Source organism: Falco cherrug, chromosome 1, assembly GCF_023634085.1.
Source record: "Falco cherrug isolate bFalChe1 chromosome 1, bFalChe1.pri, whole genome shotgun sequence".
Taxonomy (NCBI): domain Eukaryota; kingdom Metazoa; phylum Chordata; class Aves; order Falconiformes; family Falconidae; genus Falco; species Falco cherrug.
The window spans coordinates 15,668,521-15,686,347 of NC_073697.1; the positions used below are offsets into that span (position 1 = coordinate 15,668,521).

The 17,827-nt window shown below is 42.0% G+C and overlaps 1 protein-coding gene across 5 annotated transcripts in view; it reads right to left on the reverse strand.

The window, feature by feature from the left end:
- NR3C2 (nuclear receptor subfamily 3 group C member 2) overlaps nucleotides 1-17,827 on the reverse strand; it is a 214,362-nt gene that overhangs the window by 25,710 nt on the left and 170,825 nt on the right. For all 5 annotated transcript variants that reach the window (XM_055719866.1, XM_055719875.1, XM_005440897.3 and 2 more), the window contains 2 exons: nucleotides 12,764-13,102; nucleotides 12,205-12,349 (listed from right to left, as the gene is read on the reverse strand). In XM_055719866.1, the coding sequence (XP_055575841.1) occupies nucleotides 12,205-12,349; nucleotides 12,764-13,102 (484 nt within the window). The remainder of the gene's footprint in view (nucleotides 1-12,204; nucleotides 12,350-12,763; nucleotides 13,103-17,827) is intronic.

Below are 17,827 nucleotides of genomic sequence, written 5' to 3' on the forward strand. Positions count from 1 at the left end.
TACAGACATAGCTGATATTTTGTGGGCTTTTGCCACCCAGGCATATAAAATTGGTGATTTTTACACTGAACTTAAAGAAGTCAGTTCTGAAAATTAGTTTTACGCCAAGAAAGTCCTCCCTGGTGATCCCAGAGAATACAATCCCAGGTAACTGATAGTAAGAAATTTAGAGCTGCTTTAATGTTTCAGCTAAGGGTCCTCCTGTTACATGGCTATTGACAAAGGAACTAGCAACAGCTCGTGGATAATGATTGCAAAGGAGAGTTTCAGCTCTCCATCAGTAACAGCGAACTTGTGCTAAAATCCAACTTAATAATCACCCAGTTACGTAACTGTAAAATCCCAAGCACATCAATAGCAAAAAACCCCCAAGTATCTGCTGAAATTAACAGTTAATTATGCAGTTAGTAGAATGCTGATACCAAATACTCTCTTTTGGTTTGCATTGGCATTCCAAAAGAGACAAATCACAGTTTAAATGAGAAAATATGTAATCATGCCTTTACTGAAATGCTTTTTCAATACCACATTCAATAATAAGTGATGATAATGTACACATGACAATAAATACTCTTCTGAAGCTCATCAGAGAAAGGTATCAACCACCAGAAAAGGTGGCCATTAGGTATCATTTCATACATTCACTATGCCAGGGCTCATTGTCACTTGCAGTGGTTCATCAGCAAAATTACTGCTATATTCCACATGCAGCAGCAATTCTCCTCTTGTGCCAACAATGCCTCAGAAATCAAGACTTTGCTCACGCTGTCATGCAAAGCCTGGCATTTTCTGGATGTCAGCTGAGGTTTGCCTTCCTCTCATACCAGTTTAGAAAAACTACTTCCTAATTTTTAGTTATATTTAACTCTATAGGGGAAGTAGCGAAAGGAAGCACCATGCATGTGAAAGGCATTTGGAGATTCCACCAAACAGCAGATCAAAGCAGCACCACGTTCAGACAGACACTTGAAAGGAAAAAACCTCCTTCTCTATCCTAGCCCTTCCTGCCAAGGAACTTGGAGAAGTGAAAAGACACCCTCCCAAAATGCTTGTGGATGTCCCACAGACATGCTGAGCCAATACTAAGAGAGCATAATTGTGCCAAGTTAAATGTATAATCACTGGGCAAGTCTTCATGCTAAAGTCATAAAAACTAACAGTCAAACCCTTTCAAACACATCACAAACTGGAAACGTCCCAGACCATCCACTGGGCCAACAGATGATCAAGATGAAAAAGACGTGTTTGAGAAACATCAGGCCACAGCAGGAAAGTTATCTTTGCATCAGTGTTCTCCATAAAAGGAGTCCAGGAAGGCTCTGCATCGGTCTCCCTTTTCAGTAAGCAACTGTAAGAACTAGCTTCAGATTAAAGTGTGAGTGGAAGAGGGCTTAGAAAGACGGGGGGGGGGGGGGGGGGGGGGGGGGGCGGGGGGACGGGACGACGACGGATGGAGATGGACAATCCACGAAAAAACAGTAAAATGAATAGTAATAAATCACCAAGACCAGATGGCATTCATCCACGAGCTGTAAAGTAACTTAAATATGGAACTGCTGAACTACTAACTATACTGTTCAGCTTACTGGTTACATTGCCCTTATAAAAGGCATGGAAGGTGACAAACGTGACTGATTTCTCAAAGTGGGTCTGGGAATGGGGAGGGAGCACTCAAGAGACCAGAAGCTAGTAAGTCTCATTTCTGACCAAAACAATTGAAAGAGGAGCATTAACAGATAAATATACTATAAGGGAAGAAAGCCAGCGTAGCTTTTGCAGACAGAGGTCGTGTTTCATGAATCTGTAAGCGTTCTGACGAGAGCACAAGGATGTTCTGGTTGATAGAGGCAACGTCTGTACGATGGAAACACTTCGCACGTGCCCGGTCTACCTGCATCCCATGGCCATATGGGGTGAGACCGAAGCAAACACCAGCCCTCTCCTCCTCCTCCCCTCTGCCCTGGTTTCCCCACCAAGGAAACTGGGGCACTCAGCTTGGGTACGGGCTCTAATACTGTCTGTCGGTGTGCCAGCATGGGTAATTACTGGTCTAGGACCTCCTCCACACTGAGCTTTGCATCAGGAGGTATGTGGGGATGCAATCATGGCAAAGTTCGGTTTTCAAGCTATTAAAAAGATCTCCTGAAAGTTCTTAAAGAGAGCTTAGGGAGGAGGAGGGCTCTTCATGGATTATTAGCAGCTTAAAAATAGGAGACCAAGGGCAATAATAAATGGACATCTCTCAGAAGTAATGGAGGTTAGCAGGGAAGTCTCACAGAGCTCTGCACTTGGGCTTGGGCTGAAAACTGTACTCATACATCATCCAAAAAAAAAATCAGACCTATGGAAGTGACAGAGCTTGCTGATGACTCCAGACAATGAAATCCAGGGCTGCCTGTGAAGAGCTTCTGAAAAACCTCGCAGTACTGTGTGACTGGCTGACAAAACGGAAGGTGAAAATCACTAATTGCAAGACAATGCAGACAGTATAATCATCTTCAACCCTACATACAAAATAACTGACTCTAAATTAACAAATATCACACAACAAAGAGACTTAAGTGTAACTTGGAACACATTTTGGAGACTTCTGTCTTTCGAACATGCTCACTCATTGTCTGCTAATGGTCTAAAAAAGCAAAGAGTGAGACAAGATGAGTCAAGAGCAAACCAGAAATTGTTATTTTGCTACTGCATAAATCCACTGTGCTCTGAACATGGCGTGTCAGTCCAGTCTCCTCCCAGAATTTTTAGAAGAGGCTAACAAAAGCACTGAGGGAGGGCATGAGGATGGCCATGGGTGGCAAACAACTGATACACAAGGGGAGATTAAATCCACTAGCTGATTCTTCAGCTGATAGAAGAAACTTTGGGACTTGATAGAGATCTGTAAGTGATAAATGGCATCCACAGGATGAAAAAGAATATATCCACTATTACTACAAACACAAGAATGAAGTGGCACTCCATTAAATTATCAGCTATCTGCTTTAGAAACATCTCCAACAAACAAATATGCATAATTAAATTGCAGAAGCGACTGCCACAGAACATTTTAGATGTCAAGATTATAAATGTGTTGGAAAAGGTATTAGGCAAATTCACAGAAGAAAGATACAGAAGGGTTATTAAGCAGAACTGTCTGAATGCAATCTCCCGTTCAGAAAGCACCTAAATCACTGACTGCTGGAACAGGCAAATGAAAAAGTATCATTTTACCCTTGTCCTGATCTCTTGCTTTCTTTTCAACTGGCCAGTTTTAAAGGATGAAAAACTGTGCTAGACGGAGCTTTCTCCTGACAAGTGTTCACATTCTTACAGATCTCCTAAAAACTACTTTATCTCCTCTTTTCCTGTACAGTTTCAGTTTCAACTAAAACACCCTAGAAATTAAAGAAGTGTTTTCAAAGGCATTAAAAGGCAAAGCCTTTAGAAATTTATGCAAAGAAGTCAAATCTATTGCTTTGCCCGACCACTGACCTGTTTACAAAAATGCAAAGTAAGACTTGGAAAATCTAGTGGAAGCATATTATATTTATTACGTACAGGTATGACAGTAATTCTTCAAAATTTCCTTCTGTGCCTGCACTGTTTTAGGGTTGGTATCTAACAGAATCCTTCCATATACTTTTCTAGATGGGAACTGAGCTGCACTTTATGAAAAAGTAAATAACAGTAACAATGTATCTTAGAAATTTACTGATAAAGACATCCACTTCTCATTGCGCTGACAGTTTAGATTGTATGCATGCAGTACTCCCCTACAAAATAATATATGTAAGCTAAAATCAAGCAGGGAGGAATATCAAGGAGTGCCTGCTGACCTTTTAACAAGATCAGTGACCACACACTTGATTTATTAGCAAAGAACGAACCCCAACAACTCCTATCAACAATCATTGTGGCAATACCAAGATGAAAATGTACCTAAATTTAGACACTACAGGATTAACAGATTGAAAAAGAAACCAAACGGTTAACAGGCATCATCCTGAAAAATGTAAATGGGGAAAAAGTAATCTTGTGAACAATAAAAGAAGTTACTTACTGGCTTTACAGATGATCTAAGTAATCATCCTCCCGCCCCGAGGTATATAAGGTTAAAAAAAAATAAATCTGCTGTTCTTAAAGATTCAGCTTATTTTATCACGTTTATCTTCCTGCTGTTACCATAGAAATCAGAATACCAGGAAGACTTACAGGCTTCAGCACCAAAAGGGCACAGAGTCAGATGTATCCTTGCACTGGCTTATGCACCAAATCCTAATGGCCCCAGCTTCTACAAGTATGAGAGGATATTAGGAACGTAATGCAAAGACAACGAACATGGTATTTACTAATAAAATACACATAATCAATAAATGCAGATTTTAAATAAAATCTTAGCTATTCAACTGAGCTATGTCTTGATTAATTTTATTTTACAGCTTTCCTCAATGTTACAAAATCCTCTGTCCATTCACATCCCATGACATTATTAGCACAGAAACATCACAGAAATCCCCATGTACTGAAGCTGTTTCCCCCGCCTCTCTCTACCTCGTTTGCTCTACATCAACTTTCTCATTTGAAAAATGCATTCTCTATTTTTCCTCTATTGCTAATATCAACCTCTGACTGCTTTTACATTTTGTAACTTCACGCTTGGGGCAACTGCCAATGACACAGCATGAAAGATCCTGTCAATACTACATTTTTATTTCACTGAAATTTGTCTTCCACTTTAAAGGAAGGATTTATATTACTTTGCAGTTATCTTTGTTAATTTGTTAAACTACATTACATACATAGTATTATTGGGTAACTTAAAAATATCTGCAGTTGATGATTGAATTTTATAATGAAAAAGCCATCCATACTGCACTACAAACTAGAAAAGTGGCCAGTAGTGTCATAATTGCCCCAAATGGCAATAATGAAAGGACAGCCACTTCTTAGTTCAAAATCCATAGCCTGAAGCTTTGCCTTATTAGTCAAAAGCATCAACCAATATGTCAATTGGTATATTCTGCTCTTAATGTTTTCTCCATAATATTCAGTAAACTGCAGCCTCCACTGAAATGTTTTTACCGTAAAGACTGAGCTGTATATGAAGTAATACAGTAACTTCAGAGATGGAAAAAAGACGTTGCCAATTGAAACACTTGAGAAAACTGGCCCTAGTTTTACATTAGATTTTTCAAGTTCACTTTAATAATTCTGGGTACCTCACACAATATATAGTGCTGTTTTTATCAGGCAAACTCTCAAGTCTTTGACTAGAGTAAAAATCTCTGTAAAAAGCCAATGACAGAAGAAAGTACAACGGCCAAGAAATTCAGAACCTGCACATTTATGTACCTATGATTTATTCTTTATGCTGCAGATGCTGCCAGGAGGATCTGGGGAACTACAGGCCGGTCAGTCTGACCTCAATGCCAGGGAAGGTTACAGAGCAGATCATCCCGAGCACCATCACACGGCAAGTACAGGACAACCAGGTGATCAGGCCCAGCCAGGTGTTTATGAAAGACAGGTTCTGCTTGACTAACCTGATCTCTTTCTATGACAAGGTGACCTGCTTAGTGGATGAGGGAAAGGCTGTGGATGCTGCCTACCTAGACTAAAGCCTTTGACACCATCTCCCACAGCATCTCCTGGGGAAACCGGCTGCTCGCGGCCTGTACGTGTGCGCTCTGGGCTGGGTAAAAGGCTGGCTGGCTGGCCGAGCCCAAAGGGGGGTGGGGAATGGAGCCACATCCAGCTGGCGGCCGGGCACACGTGGTGTTCCCCAGGGCTCAGCGCTGGGGCCGGTCCTGGTTCGTGTGATCTGGGTCTGTGATCTGGGCGAGGGGATCGAGTGCACCCCCAGCGAGTCTGCAGCCAACACCCGGCTGGGCAGGGGTGCTGATCTGCTGGAGGGCAGGAGGCTCTGCAGAGGGGTCTGGGCAGGCTGGATCCACGGGCCCAGGCCACTTGTATGAGGTTCCACAAGGCCGAGTGCCGGGTCCTGCCCTGGGGTCACACCGGCCCCACGCAGCGCTCCAGGCCGGGGCAGAGCGGCTGGGAAGTGCCTGGGGGGAAAGGGCCTGGGGGTGCTGGTGGGCAGCCGGCTGGGCATGAGCCAGCACCGTGCCCAGGTGGCCAGGAGGGCCAGCAGCATCCCGGCTTGTGTCAGCAACAGCGTGGCCAGCGGGACCAGGGCAGTGACCGTCCCCCTGCACTGGGCACGGGTGAGGCCGCCCCTGGAATCCTGTGTTCAGGTTTGGGCCCCTCGCTGCAGGAGGGACACTGAGGGGCTGGAGCGTGTCCAGATACGGGCAGCGGGGCTGGGGAAGGGGCTGGGGCACAAGTGTTGTGAGGGGCGGCTGAGGGAGCCGGGGTGTTTAGCCTGGAGAAAAGGAGCCTGGGGGGGCTTATCGCTCTCTGCGACTGCCTGACAGGAGGCTGTAGGCGGGTGGGGGTCGGTCTCTTCTCCCAAGTAACAAGTGACAGGACAAGAAGAAACAGCCTCAAGCTTCACCAGAGGAGGTTGAGATTGGATATTGGACAAAATTTCTTCACCAAAAGGGTTGTCAAACATTGGAACAGGCTGCCCAGGGATGCAGTTGAGTCACCGCCCCTGGAGGTATTTAAAAGGCACTTAGGGACATGGTTTAGTGGTGGACTTGGCAGTGCTCGGTTAACAGTTGGACCTGATGATCTTAAAGGTCTTTTCCAGCCTAAATGATTCTATGGTTCTATGACAAACCAAGAAAAATCAACGAGGCAAGGAAATACACAGCATGTTAATCATTTGGTGCATCCACAAAATACTGTTGAAATACTGATGCTGTACTTTAATGTAATAAAGTTTCTCAACATGGTCTCTCAGCATTACTGAACGCTTTCAGTATCCCACATCATTGCTATTTTACAGCTAGGTAAGTCTGGAACGGTAAATAATTTGGATAATTTTCCTAAAAATAGTACACAATTTTGAAATTTGAGTCTCTTCATAAGTCCCCAAGGATTTAGAAGTCTACACAGGGACCATGTAAAACCTAAAATTGAAAGAAAAATTTAGATCTGCAGGGGAACCCCAGCATCAGGGTGTCCCTTTGGTTTCTTTACACCAGCAGAAACCAACATGTGCCAAAAAGGCTTGACTTAATATTTGCCAGCAATGCCATCAGCAGGGGGTTTGCCCTATGGAGAGATGAAAAACTACCATCCCTCATCCTTAAAGGAAGGGATGGATAAGTAGGACAGACTGTCGTGAGGGATGCAGTTTCTGGCCTCCAGCTGGGAGGAAGATATGTGCTGGGCGTACAAGCCATGGCCCTGAAAGACAGACCATGTCCCACCACTCCCACTGGTTTCCCATGTCAGGGGAGCAAGGATCCCTGTCTGCACCATGTCTTGGCTCCTGCCGGGTTTCTGTTGGCAATGCTGCACTCATAAATGCTTTCTATCCCTTCCTGAGTCTCTGAAAGGTTGCCAGCTGATGCCCTCAATTGTATGGGTGGAAGCAGATACCTGGGAAGTTGCCACCACTAGCCAGCAGGACAGCAACTGCCTGAGCCTGTTGCAGAAATGTGAGCAAGGAGCATTCCTTGCCTTCCTCTGGGACTTAGGCATCTGACTTCTGCACTGCAAACACAAACTCCCACTATTGAAAGATTCAGATTATCACATTTCTCCTAGGTCCTAAACTGCCACGTCACCTCTTATAAAAAATGGGGACTCTTCCTTCTAAAGGACACAGCCAGACAGAAAGTCATTTTGGCTATTAGTTCAATGATTCATTCACCTAGTAAAGGAGAGACCAAGGGGATTTGTAACTAACTTCCCTACCTTCCAGGACCACATCTTAAAAATCAAGTTTTAGGCTATTCCCTGTAGCAAACAGCTCATTTTGCACAGTTTCAGACAGAATCCCTGAAAATAAGCTGGCATTAGAGAACACTGTATTTTGCTACTTCCCTTGCTTTGTTCTTGCACCCATTCCAAGCAGCACCACTCAGTCTCCTGCTTTCAACTGTGTATAATTTTACCAATTTAATGCTCTGGACTTACATTGTCCATACATATGCCTGCCTCAGGTTGAATTAGATTAGAAAATTTCAGCTAAAGTCTTTGGTGAAGTCTTAAGAGAAATTTTCTCTCTTCCTCAAGTTAAATAACAGCCATTTTTTTTTCTGTGGGGTTTCTGTTACTTTGCAGTAGGAACCTGAAATGTCTCAGAGCCTGCGTCTTGAATCAGGGATAGTCTTTTGCCATGTTTTAAGAAAATCTTCCCTGTTAATATGTCTCTTGTTCTCCCAAATCCCTAGATCCATTCAAGGTAAGGCTTCCTTGCCAGCAACAAATGAAGCAAAAATCCAACAGTCTCTCACTACATAATCCTGTATCATCCCAACAATTCATCCAACCTGATCGATACAAAAAGGAAGGAATCACACTGGAAAAATATTATGGGATAACAATAACTTTAAGGTTTGGTTATGGATACAGTCTTCAAAGCACGAACCCAAACATCTCAAACTATGATTTCACAAACCACCTCAATTTTGGAGTTTTCCAACTTCTCGGATTTGAGCTTGCAGCCTTAAGAACATTATTGCAACATCTTTTCAGTGTTATTACATATGCAACAGTCATCCTTTAAAAGTGTTTACCTGCAACAGGAATTATGTGGTGTCACATACAAGACGGTCTTTTAAAAGATTTACTGTGGATTAAAACTAAAGCAATATATACAGAGTACTAGTTTTGATTACAACCACTACGCTACAGAAGAAATGGATTAAAAAAATCCACACATACAGTAACTTACACAAACACAATATAAAATACACTGGTCTATTTTATGTCTCTTTTCAGGCTGTTTTCAGGTATTTCTGTAACCGGCTGGGCAGCCATTTTCTTATCCACCAGTTCATATCTTCACATTTACTTAAGCCAAATTAAAGCAATGGAATATATGCATGATCCATAAAGACAAACAGTACACTTAATTAGATACGTAGCATGAATAAATGAAGGCGAACAAATATTTCCAGCCTTCCATAAGCCTAACAGGAAATCAAACCACGTATTAGTAGGGAGGCATTTCACACTGTATTTATACAATCAAAGGTACATTTAACAGCTATTAACAACAGAGACCCTCATTTGTTATTCACTTTGTTTACAGGCCTTCAGAATAAGAAAGAAAACAAGATCATGTATCATGGCCTTCCAGAAACATAACAACTTCCTTTTATTCACAGCAGTTAAGAGTAAACGGAAAATTCATTTAATGTAAAACAAAGCAAGAAAATTTTGCTAATGCCAACCTCTACTTTCACTATTTTAAAACTATTCGTTGAAGAAAATGCTGAACCCTCTGGGCACCAGGGTCCTTCCTCATTACTTCTTACAGAGAGATGGGAAATGACCTCTCCAGAAACAATATAAAGAAATATCAAGAAAATCTTGGACAGGTGGTAACAGGAACATAACTCTCTCAAGCCAGCAGAAGGAAAAGTCATTTTAAAGCACCTCCCTAAGACCTGCATGTCTTAGGACTCCATATTTAGGACTAATACATGTTCTAAAATGCCAAGGGTAGTAAAACACTCCAAAAGTTGCACCTAGTGAAGCTTAGGGAGGTCTGATAAACCGCATGGCACAGAAATGAAGGCCCATGTTTATAACTACACACCATATTTCCAAGTCCATGGTACTCAGAAAGTAAAGGTAAGACTAGCCTTCAGTAATTCCAGATCAATAATTCAAAGGAATGTATTTTCAAAAGCAGGGATATAAACTGTTTTGTGCTTATCTGAATGCTTTCTACACTGAACTGTACTGGCTGACTTGTAGAATTCCAGTAATTCACCTCTGACCTTACGTCAAAATTGGGAAAAGCACTGCATCTCTTGAACTTGGAATCACAAAATAATGTAGCTTTGGAGGGACCTCTGGAGGTCTTAAGTCACCCCCCCCTGCTCGCAGCAGGGGTGATGTCAAAGTTGAAGCAGGCTGCTCGGGCTTTGCCTAGTCAAGGCTTGGACACCTTCAGAGACTCCAGGGTCTCTCTGGGTACATGCTCTGCTATTTCACCATCTCCTCATGACATTTCTTCTCCTGATCCCCAGGAGGCAGTTTGTTGTTCCAGAATTGTGATTGCAGCCTCTCATCCTCCCACTGCGCATCTCCATTAAGAGTCTGACTCCACCTTTTCTGCAACTCATCAGGAAACTGAAGGCTGCAGTTAAATCCCCTCTGCACCCAGCACGGTATTCCCCTGCCTGCACAAGCCCAGCTCCCTTGCTGTCCCAGAGAGTCCCTGACCACCTTAGACAACCTCTACAGGGCTCTCTGCAGTTTCTCAAAAAATTTCCTGTGCTGAGGAGCCCAAAACTCAGACTTCAAATGTAGTCTCACAACTACCACCCTGGGCGGAAATGTGAGAAACTGGGAACAAATGTCTCCCACAATTCCAATCGAGTATGAAACACAAGCGAAGTGAGAAACCCCCTTTCATTCCAGAGATGTGTCCATCACTGTTCTGAAATAAGCACTGAACTCCTACCCATTTACCTCCAAGGAAATTGCTTGCTTTGATTAGCTACTTCAAAAGCCCCTGTTCCGCATCTCACAGCTCAACACAGCTTGTATTAATTCATTTTTCTTCTCTTTAGAAACACCTGCCTTCTGCTACCTTTGATAGCTCTACAATGAGTACATTGTTAAATATGTAGATGACCAGACCCCCATATTACTTACGTATTTGATTTTGTATGTTATTATTTCGTACTCCATGACACTGCACTCCTTTTCCCAACCAGATTCCAGCTCAACCTCAGTATAATTCTGCAGGCACCTACCTTCAAGGCTTGCAGCATAAAACTCACAAAATGATCTCAACTTCTGGAAGCTGCTTCTAGCTACTGTATCAAGAATGCTAGCAATGCACATACACTTTTATTTGCAAGTGGGATTGATTTCCCGGTCCAATAAATTTTGACCCCTCGACTGACTTTCTTCAGATGAGGGGAAGCTGCTTCTCTGTTTGAGCTTTTAGTCTGCATTTCCCCAGGAGAACTAAACTCTTCAAAGTTCACATTTTCACTTAGCTTTAGCTACAGATACCTTTTCTGTGATGATCCTCTGATGTCCAAGTCACAGTGGAGGTGCTTTTGACAAGAAAATGGCTGACACTACATTTTCAACCAGTGAATCACCAATTCCTCCTCTTAGGTAAAAAAAACCCACCCACCCCCCACCCCACCCCCCCTCCAAACCAAACAATTCTACTTTGATATTGCTCACTGCTTTGGAACCAATCTCATATGCATTAATTATTTAGGAATTCCTAAATCAAAGAAAGACTATTAAGATGGACAGTGAAAAAGCGTCTTCTCCAAGAAAAACATTTCAGAATGCTTCAGGAGACTAAGTGGTTATTTTTTGTTCATTCTTTTCCTGTTTTTGTTTTTCTTCAAGAGCATCCATATCCTATTGATTATGTCTCATTTTTTACCTCTAGAAAAAACACACTAAACCTTCTGGGACAAGCATATCATGTGACCCCAGCTTGACTACCTGTGTATTTGCTTAAATTTTGACTTTACTGTCTCAGAATAAACACTAGGCAAATGGAACAGAAATTAAATTACACTCATCAAAAGCAAAGCACTAAAACACAAACTTAAAATATGAAGGAACACACATATTCAGAAGAAATAGTTCCTTGGTTGATCCTTCTTTTCATCTGAATGCATCATAAAAGAAGTTATGTTTCATTACTGAAAAAACATTTTGGCTTCTTTCATGGTTGCAAAGAAGGGTAATTAAGACTGTCAAGAAAACACATTGAACAGCTGTATATTGTTCACAAAGGCACCATTATATGACTGCTCTGAAAAAAACTGGCAATTTAAACATTCACATTTCCTAGAAGTTGGGTATTTTTCCCAGCTCCAGTAGATACCAAAAAATGTTTTTTTCTATAAGTCTTGGTCAAGTATTAGCCAAATTTCAAACCAGCAGAATGGTCCTAGTTTGAGAACACATCCACATACATAAGGAGAAGTGGATGGCACTACCAAAGCCTCGCCAATTGAAAACAAGAATTTAAGCTACTTTTTAAGCTGGAATTAGCTGAAATTTTCTTAGACTGCAGGTATGCCTAAAAACCAAAGACACAGTAATCCTTCCAGCCTGAACTGAAAAGGACCATTAAGGAATACTTACTCATCGAAGATCAGGTCTGGAGCAAAATAGAGGAACTGACTGTTTGTATGTTTGTATGATCTCCAACTCAAGGCAAACGATGACAGACACATCCATGAATACTGAATTAAAGTGATTTGGTCCTCGAGAGGCAAGTTTCTAAATCCTAGAGATCAAACCAGAAAATAATGATGAACTACACTGTGCTCTACAAGGGTTGGCCAAACCAGTGCTGAATATATTGCTCATTATTTTTCTAGTATTAATGAACAACGCTCCCACAAAGTATATTTCTGAAAACACAAAACCATAATTTTTCATTCCAGTGACAAAACATGTTTTCTTCTAAAGAGGCTATTATTCAGAATGAAAGCTTTTAAAATATTGATCACACACATACGAAACAAACATTACATAAATCAAAAAAGCCAATGATCTTCTCTCAGATGTTCATCTCACACTCCCCTGTGAAGGTTTTCAACACGGCCCACAGATTAAACATGCAATTTGTCAAGCAAATAGTTCATTAAGCTAAAATAAAGAGTGAGGAGAAATTTCACCAAATGCCTTGTGGTCGTACCTGGAAGTATCTTTGCCCACTTCACCACCTGAATCATCTGCTTGCCGGCCAAGCGGTTTAAGGTGGAAAGCAGGTACTCTGCTGTGTCTGGCTTCGAACTGTCATACCCTGCATACACAATCTCCGGTTCAATGCTTTCAAGGATCTTAACAGGAGAGGGTGTAAGTGCTGGTGAGATAGCAGACATGTGAGGGACAAGTGCTGTGTTTACAGAGGGCTCAGTCATGGGCGCGATGTACGTCGTCCCTTCCTCGGGGCTCTGGGGTGGTGGCTGCTGTCGCTGCTGTGGCTGCTCCTCGTGCATCCCTTTCAATTTCCCCAACTTTTTGGACTTCCGGGCTGTGAAGATGAGCAGCACAAGAACTGAGTTAGTACAGAAAGCCAGTGTAACCCTGGCTTTACAGAAAACGGAAGCAGAAATATCATCTCAAACTTCTCAAGTGAAATAGATGCAGGACCTTAAGAAATACCCCATTGCCTGCAGCGTCATTACTCTGCAAAGAGGACCAGAAGACACATATAAGCTTATACTTATTGCTCTACTGGCTATTTTTGTGAGTGACACAATGTCCAGTATCTGTCTCCATACAGACCTGCGTAAAACATCCTAGTTACTGTGGTTGGTGCCGATTAAACATTTTAGAATTTTGTAGTTTTGTAGCTTAAATGAATCATTTATCACCTACAAGCCTGCAATTCACATTCTCCATTTCATTTGGTGACCAAAAGAAATCTCCCTGGCAATGCCTAAATTAGCACACCCGGAGCCCTCCTAAGCTTTTGCATCCTACTACCCACCCTGGCTGCGACTCAGCTTGAAGAAATACAGTCAATCAATTTTGAACAGCCTAAGCTAGTCAAATCCCTTTGCTTTTGCCGCTTTGATACTTCCCATAAGAGTTGTGTCCCCTTCTCTTGAGTAGTTCTGAGAAGTAACACTAAAATATTTACCCAGTTAAAGAAAAAAATACCAAGTCTTGTGTAACACCTTTCTCACTACTATCAACATTTCTCTTATTATCTGCCTTCCCTTTTCTTTTTTTCTTCAGTGCTACCCTCCCTCCTTTTCTTTACTAAGTTACTTAGAGGACAGCAACGCTAGTGCGCCTCCACTCTGCAGAGATGCCAGCCATTCTCTGTGGGCTGTCTTCCCAACTTTGCCATGTGAAGCACAGATATGGAAGCAGGCACAAACCCCTGCTCACACCCCAGCAAAATGATCTCATACTGTGAGGAAAGAATGGGAAATAAAAAGCAAGATAATTAAATTACAAAAACACACATAAGAAAGCCAAACCAAAAGCCCGTCACCCCACTTTTAGTGACAGGAAAACCTAACTAAAATAATCTTTAAAATCAGTAAATAATGAACTAATTTATATGTTTGCAGCTCTTTCAGAGTAACTTCTCTCAGATATAGTCTTTCTTATCTAGCTGTACACAGCTAAAATCCTTGTCTTGAATTTTATTCTCCTGTTTCGTGATTATTGCAACATCCCTTTTACCGGCATCAGTAATTATGAGTCTGTCTCTCTCCTACTTAGAATACTACTGCAAACACCATTCTTAGTCCGTGTCCTGTCCCAAGTCTATCTCCTCAAGGTTTTTCCCCTGTCATCAATTACCCACCCCATGCCCCCCCCCCCCAACCTTTCCTTAAATATAGTGCCTTTTCTGCAGTTTCAGGATCCTTTCTGGCCCATCTCGATCTCAGCCCTCTTCTCTTCTCCATTATTGCAACATTCATTTCCACTGTAGCTCAGCACGCCATGCCACTGCCTCCTGGGAAGTTTTCAACACGTGCTCTATGTGCTGTTTCCCACTCCTCCTACCATGGGTGCAGAAAACTCCCCACAAAGATCCACAGAACTACCTCATTACTCTTCTAAAAACTCCTTAAACCACACGTTTTAAGAAAACCCTCCTCAACGGCAGAGCTGCTGCTGCCCTGAGACCGCTGCTGACGATAGCAGCCATTAGTGTTTTACTGCTTCCTTGAAAGTGGGGCTGCCTGCCCAGAGCCGGCGGCTGCGCCTGAGCTCAGTGCCTGTGAGGCAGGATACTGACACCCAGGGTCCAGGACAATGCACGCCCAAGCGCAACAATAGCCTGTTGTTTTCAACACTTCCTTGCTGGGACAGTACCTTGAACTCTGAGGAGCTGGCTCATCCCAAGATCCAAAAGAAAAGCTTATTTGTTAGGGTAAACATGGGACATTGCTATAGAAAACAGGGATGTTACCGTTCAGACGCAAGATCTTAAAGGCGCCAAGCCAAACAGCTGCACCTTGACTATCATCTTCCAAACCTGAATACAACTCATTACTACTGCCACACGGATCGCACCAAGCCATTAAGCGCAAAATCCAAACACCAGTTTGGTGGTGTTTCCATCACACAATGAAAGGAGGATCTTCCTGGCTGATTCTAGCATTAACGTCACTCAGGAGATCTACAAACAACTTCAGAGATCCTTCTGTAATTTGCACCACTTTTCTTTCGGAGAGCTGGAAAGCATTTCATTAATTCACCTGCAGCATGTATGTCTGCTTTCAACAATTACTTAATTTCTCTGTGCCTGCAAACATCAGAACAAGTCAGGTGGGTTGATTTTTTTAGTAAAAGGGTTAGATATTCAAATAAAAATGTGCCAGATCTAATAAAATTTAGTTTCAAGTTCTACTGTTCAACTATCCACATATACTTAAAAACTTCCTAATTACCTGAAGTATTAGCACAGATTACACAGGGAAACACCGGAATCGCTGTGATTTGAGGTTATAAGGAAAACACAAGACAAGTATCTGTCAGGAAAGGTTTCACCGCAGCTGATTCTGTCTCAAGAGACAGGACAGACTAGAAGACCCTTATAAAAGTCCCTTCCAACCCTATTTCTTACTTTTCTATTACAAAACTCTTAAAAAAGCTCATTCAAACAATGAAGAACAACTGAAGGTTTTTTCATTCTCCGGTGCATCAAGTTACACCGATGCAGACATCCATTCTTCCAGATGTAATTTCCGTTCCTAGTACCCAGAAAGCCATTTTACAAAGGAGCAGCTGATCAGACATTTTGTTAAACAAGCTTTTTCCTCACTCTGCAGAATAAAATGGAGGGAGTTACAGGCAAAGCAGACAACACCAATAAATTTAATTCTGAAAAGTAAGTGAAAATGCTGCTGTTACCCGTTTGGTGCAGTCACATCTACATGACGATGTCCTAGTGAAATCACCGTGAGCATTAAATATAGTTAGCATTTATCTTAGAAAGGCAAAGCTGAACTTACACATTTTTCAAGAAAATAAATCCCAAAAGCAAAGCAAGGATGGCCAAGTTCAGCAGAATAATTGATGATGAATTAACAGAGCTACTGGCCACTGAAGAGTTTAAAAATAAGCCTGAAAGACTGGATAAAGATTAGTGTTTGCTGTTATTATTCATTAAGTTTTATCAGGCACTATTTTTTTTCCTGTTATCAAAGTAGGAGTGAAAGTGAAGAACTTCACATCTTTCATGTCTGCAGAGGCAAAACCCCAAGCATTCACACCATAAGCACACCACAATAAGAAATGTATTGGTTTACCTACTCCATCAAGTAGCTAGCAACACAGATAACTGATTACATATTTATTAAGACATAATTTTGTATCTTCCCTTTTCTACGAGTTTTTCATTAAAAGAAAAAAGAATTATACATTCTTCCATGTATAATACTGGCATAAAAATGTGTTTTAGTTTCATTTTCTTCCATTATAATGCCTTTAAAATGAAGCTGAGAAAAACATTACTGCTTGACAGTCATGTTTACAGTGAAGAAAACTGTATTTTTCATTGGGCTTCATGCCAGTGCTGTAGCTCAACTGGTTTGGTAACTCCCACAGAAACCAACAACTAAAGATTAAACACAAACTCTGAGCAGTATGCACTCCGATCCGGTCTTTTGAAGCTGCGTTTCACATTTGCTCTCTAACTGCAATACCAACCATAAAACCAACAAAGCCACCTCTGAATCTGCGGGTAAAAGCCATGTTCATCAGGACGGCCGCACGGAAACAGCCAAGAAGCAGCAGGCTCTCCACGCAGACCAAGGGGTGGGGCGTGCACGGGGCGTTTCACGTCGCAAAGCTGAAGTCTGAAGCCTGTTTGGGGTTGGGACAAGACTTGTATCCAAATGGCTGCACGGCCAGTGACTGCATATTATCTCTAATTGCAGGACTTCTTGCCCCTCCCCTGTTAAGCGTTATTGCAGCCAGGTTATTGTATTATAATCCCTGTATTTTTAAATCACCTGAGATAGACTAAGAGTTGAAGAAAAAGAAACAATGGTGAAAGCCACACTGCAGATATACCTAAGGTTAACACCTCAAATATCTGACATGACTTTTGTTGAGTAAGTATTTTACAAGGTCTTGTTATGTTGCAATAAAAATAATTAAAAATAAGATGAAGCATCTGAAAAGGCATATAAAGTTGGACTTTAAAAAGGCACATCCAGCAGACCTCCTCTGTAGCTCTAACAATAAATTACAGTATAACAGAGGAATAAACAAGCTACAAGTCTGACCACAAAGAGCAGTCCCCATTCCTCTGGAAGCAACAGGCACAGTTTTACCCAGACTTAGTATGAGCAGGCCTGTGTCCAACATTTCAAAGAAAAACCTGCAAATTCTGCAAAACCACGCGTTATTCCACATGCTTGGAAGACCTAAACGAAAGGAGCCCATGGACACCAATGCCAGCCCCACCTGCCTAGAAAGGGATGGTGGCATTGCTGCAGAGACACTAAGGAAGGCTGAGATGCCATATTAAAAGCAGTTTAGCACAGCCTTGAGCACCATTAAGACTGTACTGTTAAGCACTGTAAAGCAAATCAGGACCTTTCCCCTGCTTACCACAGCCTCAGCCTTATGATCTAGCAGAAAGACGGGACTCAATCATTTGAAAACAGCTGTTGGCAGGAGACTGGAGTGAATTCAGATGTGGACAACTGGTTCTTTAGTACTGGCCCTTCATCTCTAAGACTCCCGTCACAAAGCTGAAATGGGGAGGCCTGTGATTTCAGGA